Source organism: Gavialis gangeticus, unplaced genomic scaffold (assembly GCF_001723915.1).
Source record: "Gavialis gangeticus isolate Ggan-Ray unplaced genomic scaffold, GavGan_comp1, whole genome shotgun sequence".
NCBI lineage: Eukaryota > Metazoa > Chordata > Crocodylia > Gavialidae > Gavialis > Gavialis gangeticus.
In genome coordinates this window covers 27,468,587-27,478,043 of record NW_017729028.1, presented here as the reverse complement: position 1 = coordinate 27,478,043, position 9,457 = coordinate 27,468,587, and the positions used below count along the sequence as shown (strand labels likewise).

Genomic DNA, 9,457 nt, shown 5'->3' with positions numbered 1-9,457 from the left:
CAGGTTTACCCAAAGAACCTTGTCTGCCTATGTCCTTAAACCAACATGGCTACAACCTATGCACCTTCTACTTTTGAAGACATTTTCAGATCAGAAATTTTCTCCTGATAGTTTTTTTCAATTTTCCTTTACTTAGTATAAAATCCTAGACATTAGAGCTAGATATGACTTGCTCAGCTGTTCAGTCCATCCCCTGCCAATTTGTTAATACTTCATGCATAGCTCATTCTACCTCATCTATGTTATAACTGATTTAAACCCAACATTGTTATAAAAGAAGACTGAACTATACAATTTCCACATACAATACTACAACTGATCGGAGCCTAAATATCATCCTGTTGCTCCCAATTACATCCCATATCATCCCAACAATCCTCCTCCCACCTTGGTGTTTATATCCTTTCATTACCTGCAGGATGTCAGATATGTGAAAGTGATCTCTTGCTCTACAGCTTATTAGTTTTAGTCACTGACAAAGATCTGCCCTGGAAGCATTTTAAGGTAAGAAAAGAAGAATCAAAAGAGTTGAAAAGGAAGGAGGTGGGGACCTACATTAGAAACCATGAATAGTCCTATCGAATAGCTCTGCGCAGTCCCTGCACTGTCAGCAATCTGCAGTTCCTGGCACAAAGACTGGTAGAGTATTTAATGAGCAAGATACAGAACAGGAAGAGTCTCCATGAACTATGTAAAAAGCATGCAGCAGACATACCCCAGCACTTATTTAACATTAAACCTACCATTTTCCCTAGAGAAGGACTTGAATCAGAATAGAGCAGTTTCCTGTAGCTTAAGCTCAAAGCCAGGCACGCATGATATTTGTAACCCAATTATGAGGGGACCACCCACCTATGTGAAGCTGGGCAGAACCCCACACTCAAGTGTGGAGGCAGAGGGCTCTGTAAAGGTATCTTTCAAGCATTCGCTGATGTGTCTCTAGATATTTTAAATATTTATTCCTGCAGACTGCCTGGCATGGGAGGTCCACATGTCAGCATGCACAAGAGGAACTTGTTTTAATTCTTAGCATGTCAGATGGGGAAAGGGAAACAGTAGCTAAAAGTCCACCGCTCCTTTCAAGCAGAAGGTTTCACCTTTTCAGGAGCAGAAAACAGCCTGCAGGTAAGGACCAAGAAATGAATTAAGAGATCTTCAAATTTACAAGTCACAATGTCCACTAGTGACAGCATGGAGATCAAACCCATTCGCACAGAAAGCCCAGCAGCTGTGGTAGTAATCTGCAGTCACGTCTCTGCGAGCTGCCTGGGTGCAACTGTTCTTCTCTTCTGTACCCTTTCTACCGAATACAGAAACAGAGTGCAACCCTGCAACAAAACCAAAGCTCTGTCTTCTCAGTTCAACTCACCAAGATGGTCACCACTAAATACTGGAAGTCGTTGCGAAGCTCAGTCATGTGGGTACAAAACAGGACAAAGTTGCTCTGCTCAAGCTGGTGAATTGAAGATGGCAAGGATCAACAAAGAAAAACCAAACAAAAGGTTTTTACAATTTCACAAAATTGGTAATTAAGTCATTAAGGGCTCAAGTCTGCTTTAACTTACACCAGTTTAAATGAGGAATAACACTGCTGACATCATAGGAGCTATGCCAAGGAAAGTTGGGCTGAGAGGAAGGCCAGCTACTGAACACAGCTATCTAGTGGGACCAGGATCCCAAGGTCTGGTGCAGGCCTAGCATGTACTGTTTAGGGGAAGTCAAAGGCTTAGATGACTATCTGATTTGTGCATGGCAGCCTGATGAACCAGCACCTTTTCGAGGGCTAACAGATTATACATTAAGAGAAGGACCTGCTTATAAATTAAGCCAGACGGTCATGGGGAGAGCCTCCCCCAACACTGCCTTTCTGAGCATGCACCACAATCCACTGTTTCATTTCAGGTATGAAACTCTACTGCCCTGCGCCTACCTCTTCAGCAATCACCCTCATTCCAACCAAACTCCCCAAAACTTAGTAGCCCCAGGCAGACAACAGCAACTCCTACACATACCAGCCCGTTTGGAGCAAGAGACCTCTCAATTGTTGTCAGCCCTCTCTTCAGCCCCTCCCCTCCACTTCTTTGTGACCTGAGATTGTGAGATGGTCCCAGAGCGAATCTTCTCCTTCCTGGGTATTCTCAGCTAGTAGCCAACTGTGTGCCATGCCCGCTATGCCACACTGGGTGATTTGGTGCTGGAAGGGTCTGCAATCCCAAGGAACCTGTCATAAACTTGCCTCTCTTTTTGTCTTGATGTGAGAAGTGCTTATATTATTGTCACTTACTCTCAAGGTTTTTCCTCAAGTCAAGACAATCAAATGCACCAAAGAGCAGCTTTGCTAACTGGATTCAAATCTGTGTCAAAAAAACTTGGAAATTTCTCGGCCAACATATTTTCACATTTCCTTGCTATAAGGAAAAGCCATGGAGAAATTATAGCTCTTATTTATTTATTCTCCAGGACAGAGGGCAACTAAAGTACACGTTACATTATGATTTGTGTCATGGTGCCACATTGCTGGTTGTGATCAACAGTGACTAATGGGTTGGTGACAAAAACATAGATATTATGTACTTTTTAAAATAGGAAACTGAAGATCAAGATAACAAACCCACCCTAATGATGATCCTTGCAGATGAGTATGTCTTGAAATCCTGGGTCAAAACATCGCTTGGGCTTTAGGAAATATGGGCTTATAAACTTTTGATTTTCAGTTTCTATGCAGCATCTCTCACTGTAATGATAACCTATTGTGCTGGTTTGGGAGGTTAGAAATATGACTGCTGATTCAGATCTGAATTCTGGGGCTCTAGTTACAGCAGAGTTAATACTTTACTCCAAAGTAACTGAATATCATCTTACACTTACATAGTGCCTTCCTTCCCAAATTACTCTATAGGAACCATCGCAGTCACTATTACAGAAGTCGCCTAAGAAAAGGAACGAAGGTAATGTTTTAAAGCTGCAGAACAGCTTTGAGAGAAAAAAAAAAGTATTCTCCAGCCAAGCAAAACAGTAGGGAATTAGAGGTAGGTGGAGTATAATGACCCAAACTGGGTCACTGGGGCCAGCATCCCACCTTTCATGAAAAGAGTCACAAAATCTTTCATGATAAATGGTTAGGATGTTAATTTTATTCCTTGTTTGAAAGGCAATCACCTCCAGCGGTACAGTACCCCTCAGTACCAAAGTGGGGCACTGGTTCAATACTGACTCAGAAGGGAAACCTGTTACCTACCAAATCACTAACTCAGCTTACAAGTCAAAGGCCATTTACATTTTAGCACCTGAAGATTGTTTCATGCTGTGGTTGGAACAAGCCTGACCTGGGTTTAAGGCTGAAGTTACCTGAACTGCTGTCGAGATGAGAAGAAATGAAGATGTAAGTTTTATGTACGGCCCGTGCTTCATTGCGAGTCTGAGTCCCTTAAAGAAAGGAATTGCTTTGTCTGAATTTAAGGCGTAAGGATCTATAAGGAGTGGAATACATAAAATAATGTAATATTTTCCAAAGTTAAATGGGAAAGAACCACTTTGAAACCCAGGCACATTTAAACACAACTTACCGTCCTTTTCCTTTACTCCACTAAAAAGGATGACAGACCCCAGTAGATACACCCCTCCTATTACTCCTGCTGCAATCATATAGACTTTTGCCTTTAAAAGGAAAAAAAGCCACATTTCAAATGATGCCAGTGGAAGATCTGCTTTGACAAATGTGAACCAACAGCTACAACGGAAAATATCAAATCAGGAGTGACCATTAGGACAGGACATTAGTGCTAGCTTAGTTAATAAAGGCAGAGCAGCAAACTGTAACTGCTGCGGGAACCCCTGGCTCTCTCCAAATTGACTATTTTGCCTTGAGACGATTTTACTAACATGGCTGGGTGTTTTAAAGTGACCAGTTTCAAACTTTTCCAAGTTAAGTCTCCCAAATGAAGAGGAAGGCTGGTGTACAGGTGTAGCAGGGCACCAATGTGCCTGCTACTTGTGGAGCAGCAAGTAGGGAGCCCAGCTGCAGGTTGCCAGGGTAACCAGTGGGAGTCAGCTGACCGGAAGGGGCAGGGCCTGGCTCCTATATAACTCCCAGGCTGAGGCCAGGCAGGCAGTTCACTGCTGGCAGCTGGAAGGGAAGGAGCTCTGCCTGCGTGAGGAAAAGGAAAGGGCTGGAAAGACTGATCAATGCGATACTGGTGCGAGATGGAGAAATCCGGGAGTGGCTCGGGGGCTGTTATAGTCAGATGGCTTAGGTTTATGTTATAGCCAAGGGGCTTGTATTTGTTTACTGTTAGACTGGTGGTTTGGGCGAGGCTATCAGGGGTTGGAGGAGGCCTCATAGGGGACCCGCGGTAGCGTGGGAACCCCAGCGCCAGAGAGGGCACACCATTTTGGAGCACACTGGCCCCAGAGCAAAGGGGGGGGCAGCAAGAAGCCCCAGAGCAAAGGGGGGGCAACAACTGATGAGCGCCAGAGGGCACGGTGAGAGACGAGGGCTATGGCTAAGACCAAACAACGTCTGGTACATCTGCAAGGCTTGGGGTGTGGTACAGGGGTGGTTGGAGCCATGTGTAGCCCGTAAGGCTGGGGTGCCTAGAACCCCATTATTAGAACAAGACTCAGGGTAGCAGGGAAAACCATGACCAAGAGGACAAAAGGCAGCTTCCCTTTAATATTTATAAGAGCAAGATGTGGCGGGCGAGACTTTAGGACGCTTTGATGTGAACTTGGCATGGTAAGGGGGCGCTAGGGGAGATCACGGCCACCCCTAGGACCCCGCTCCGTGACAACAGGTTAGGATGCTAGGTTAGGACTCGAGAAATGCAGGTTCAATTCTCTGCTCTAACACAGACCTCCTTGTTCAAGTTGTTTAGTTTTTCTATAACTTAGCTTCCCATGTGTAAAATGGGGTCAGCAGCACTTTCTTACTTTTATAGTTAGGAAATGTTGTGAAAACACATGTGTTTAAGTGGGCAATGCTCAGGGATTACTGTAATGGTGGTTATATAAGCAAAGGATTGATACATCTCAATTTCCTATCAGGAAGGGACAGGTAGCCACCAGAGAGAAAATCAGTTTCTTTCTATTGGACCTCAATATTACAGCAGTGAGAATAACTAGCTGGCATTAAAAGTCCTGGTCTCTCTTTGGTGAGTCGGCTACAATTGGAGAACTTCCCAAATATGTAAAGTCAGCAGCCTGCTCTTCATTTTTTGTGTGAAAAATGTTCACTTCTGCGGGTCATTTACAACCTTAATTTATGTCAGGATAAATCCAGGACCCACATGTATAAATTTCTAGCAAAATATAAACGGTTCTGGACAAAAGGTCTAGTATGTCAGCAACCAGAACGTGTTTAAAAAACAGGCAATGTTGAGACTAGTCATAGATGTGTACACTTACCTGTCAGAAACTGGCAGTACCCAGAGGATAGTTCTGGATTTCTGCAAAGCAAATTAACCTAACTACATGTTTTATAGTCAGCAGGCTGCAGCCAGCACCTTTATATCTCACTAAAGATGCAAAATATTGTTAACAGCATAAGCAGAAATGTAATAATTTTACTAAGAAAATCTTGTCTTTGCCCTGACTACATTTTAGGAAATTATTACAATAATGTCATACATATGCATAATGGTTGGAGAATCTGATAGTTCATGTACATATGTTTTGGGCTTTTTATTTAATGAAATGTTTGAGCTAATTATGGAAATTCTTCGAAAGTCTCTGCTTTCTGTAAACCAGTAACAGCAGTGTCAAAGAGGAAGCCAACGACTGAGCCACAAAATCCATAACGATCACCTCCAACTGCATCTACAATGGTTCTAGTATAAAGCTTTGAAACTCATATTTCTGGTTCACATTCTATTATATTTTTCTTTTATTCTTTATTTTGAAAGGTCAGTTTCAGAAATTTTTGCTTTTTATGACTATTTATAGGACTCTTTAATTGCAAGTATAAGAGCAGACTCTAAGTCTACGAACTGTTTAATAAAAATGCAACCAACCAAAAAGGAAGTCTTTTTTTTAAAAAACCACCCCCCTCCCTTTGTATGAGACTAGCTTGGTACAGACCATATTTATTTCAAGAAAACAAGCTTTGCAAGATCTTTCTCTTTTAGAACGATCCTTGGCTGTGTAAAAGAATGTAAGGTTATTCTTTAGTCAGGATTAAATTATGCTTAGGATGTATTATCAGAATATCCATCTTTACTACACAACACTCCTTACCCTCAAAATACACACATGTGATGTCCACGCGCATCATTTAGATGTGATTTCAGACTTGTTCTTTTTAAGACTCTTTTCCCCCAGTGCTGTTTAGGGGATTTGGAAAAGGGAGGAAACAGCAGCATTAACCAAGGCAGGAACAGTAAAGAGTAGTTCTGTACAAGGGCTGCCGATGCATTTCAAATCTCAGCAGATAACACTCTTAGCCATTCCTCTCCCAAACACTTCCCGAGTACACGCATGCCAATTGTGCCGCAGTCTGGTGATGTGAGCAAGGGCCAACTCTAAGTTAAGGAAGACGGTAGTAATAGTCTTGTGCGTTTTGTTGAAGTGCCCCCTGGAAAGGACTAATAATAATGTCTCGTACTAATAACAATGGTTCGTGGTTTTGCTAATTCCTCTGAAGAGGAGACATAAACCCCCTAATCTACAATACTTCCGCCTTATCTCTGCAAATGGGGAAACTGAAGTGCACACCTACTAAGCGACTTCCCCAAGGTTACAGGGAGAGACTATGGTAGAAAAAGGAACAGAAACAAGATCTTTCAAATCCTCCTCTGTGCATTAACTACAAAGCCAGCCTTGCACTAGAATGGCATTAATGCCCTCTCTATACTCCCACCAGTCGCACACTGGCAAGAATAAAAGTTCAAAGCTGTGTAGGATTTTAGGCAGGCAAATACCACTGTCTGCACTGAGGGAACTTGAAAACTAACTCCCCAGCTACTGCATTGAAAATTTATCCTGTGCAGCTGGGCTGAAAGCAGCCACTCTGAATAATTATTTTTTGCTAATTAGACTTGTATTTTAAACAGCAAGTCAGCCTGCAGGGAGGAGAGACGGTGGCCCTATGCCTCTTAACCAGCATCTTCTGCAAGCTCCTTGTTGTAATGTCGCTGTCATGCTGAGGAGCAGTCAAAGACAGACCAGACAGGGGGGCTGCCCACAACAAGGCAGCTGTCGTGGTTCTGATGTCACTAATAGCAGCTGAGCCAGACTCAGGTACATCCTGCAAGCTGCTGGAAAGGGACACCACTGAAAAATCCCTCCCCTAGGAATTCCAGCTGCATATGCACTTACTCCGTGAGCCAGGAAGCCCAAGGGCTCAGGAACGCTGGAAGTGTTGTGTAGGGATTGAGGATACTCGGTTGTGTTTGCAGTGCGATTCACAGTACAACGATCAGAGGCATGAGCACTTGCCACAATCTGCCCCTGGAGCGTGGCTCCAATCAGGGTTCCAAGGACTTCCATAGTCATTCCTATAATAAGAAGCACAAAAGCGCATTAGGGGGGAAGCTTATTAGTGAGCCTGATGTTTTTCCTCACTAGAGAGTGAACTCACTGAAGAAAACAGTGTTCTTCTTATGGGGGATGTGCACAATAGCACCAACAAAACTGGCAGAGCTAGAATGTTACTTACACAACAGTTTGATGAAAAGGAAATTCTGTCTTCCCCCATCACCTCTTATTGATTCTGTATAATCTACAAGGGGAGGGTTAAGTGGCAAAGGAACAGTGCAGTAACCTTTCACATCTTGAGATCGCAACTGAAATATAGCTTAAATGTTCCTAGGACTCTTCTAAGCACAGAGAACTGGGATAGCAGATTTCTAATCCTTGGCCTAACTCCGTCTGTGAGAGCTTTTGCAAGTCTCTTACCTGTTCTGTGCCTTATTTCTCCAACTGTAAAATGGAACAAAAAAGGGCAACAAGAATAAACAGGGGTATGGATGGGCTTCCATATGAGGGGACAGTAAATGGGCTATGACTTTTTTTTCAGCTTAGAAAAGAGACATTTGTGGAGGAGGGGGGAAAACAACATGACAGAGGCTTGCAAAATATGAAATGGTGCAGGGAAAGTAAGTGGGGATGTATTATTCACTGCCTCTCAATGCTAAAACTAGGGAACATAAAATGAAACTATTGCATATCAGGTTTAAAACTAACAAAAAGCAAGTTCTTTTCCACACAGTGAGTAATTAACTTGTGTGACTCATTGCCACAAGATGCTGCAGTAGCTGGGAGCTTAACCTACTTCAAAAGGGGATTGGATCAATTCTTGGAGGAAAGGTCCATTAGTAGATATTGAATGTGGTAGATCGGGTACAGCCTCTGAATTGGAACTTCCTCAACCTCCGAGTATTAGAAGCTGCGATGGGAGAGAAGCAGGGGGTGGACATGTCCTATCCACCCTCCCCTTCAATATCCATTCTCTGCCACTGTGCAAGACAGGATACTGGGCTTGATGGACCTATGGTCTGACTTGGTAAATGACATTTCTTATATTCTTATGATCTTACGAAATAATACTTTCCTACATCAGACCAACATTAATGTTCCCTGCTCCCATTTCATGTTCATGCATTTTATTAAATGACTATTTCATGCAAAACACACAAGCCACATTGAGAACAGAACCAGGGCTCCTCTCTCCCAGGAAAGAGGGTTCAGCCATTAGCCCAGTAGACAGAGGCTTGAGTTCAATGCTCTGTTCTGCCACAAACTTCCTGAGTGACCTTACATGGCCACATTTAGATGCATGCATAAATAACATGTAGACCTCTTTCAGCGAAACAGGATTTGGGCCTTATTCTTCCTGTACATCAATAAAATGGGAATGCTGCAAGCATAAATACATTAAAGATGGTGAGATGCTCACAAATTCTGGTATTTGGGGGAGCCATTAGTGGTTAAGATACCCCAAAACACAGGAAGTCTATTTTTCTTTCTCACCAGAGTTTTGAAATATTTTAACAACTGCTAATATTTTCCCAGACTTCCACCAGATAGAGGATGTAATACTGCAGATCACCTAGCATTTTTTCTTGGTTTAAGTTAAGTTGCCAGCCCCAAATTTCACTCCCATCTTGACTAGGGATGCTCATATTCAGTCCATTCTGACCAAATTGCTGGTCAGTAGCTCAGATCCTAATCCCAGCCTGTCCTAAAATGCCTAGCAATGACGCAGTCTCAGATTTCACATTGACATGCCCTACAGAGCTCCAGAAATTGCTGACTATCTGGTGCAGTGGATAACTACAGCTGAATCACAGAATTTACCCATCATGACTCATAATGTCACCTGCAGACAAGGCTCTTTGAGTAAATGTGGTATCTTTTATTAGACCAACTAAATAGTTGGAAAAATTATTCTTGCAAACTTTTGAGCACAAACACCCTTCTTCAGGCTCAGGGAGAGTGGTGGTGTGCTGTGTGCTCTCCTGGG

The 9,457-nt window shown here is 42.9% G+C and overlaps 1 protein-coding gene across 1 annotated transcript in view; it reads right to left on the bottom strand.

Moving 5' to 3' along the window:
- The window catches only part of MFSD2B (major facilitator superfamily domain containing 2B), a 66,049-nt gene that overhangs the window by 16,475 nt on the left and 40,117 nt on the right, over nt 1–9,457 (bottom strand). The window contains exons 6-9 of the mRNA XM_019520677.1: nt 7,312–7,490; nt 3,567–3,657; nt 3,349–3,470; nt 1,370–1,453 (exon numbers count right to left, since the gene is read on the bottom strand). Coding sequence (XP_019376222.1) covers nt 1,370–1,453; nt 3,349–3,470; nt 3,567–3,657; nt 7,312–7,490 — 476 coding nt within the window. The remainder of the gene's footprint in view (nt 1–1,369; nt 1,454–3,348; nt 3,471–3,566; nt 3,658–7,311; nt 7,491–9,457) is intronic.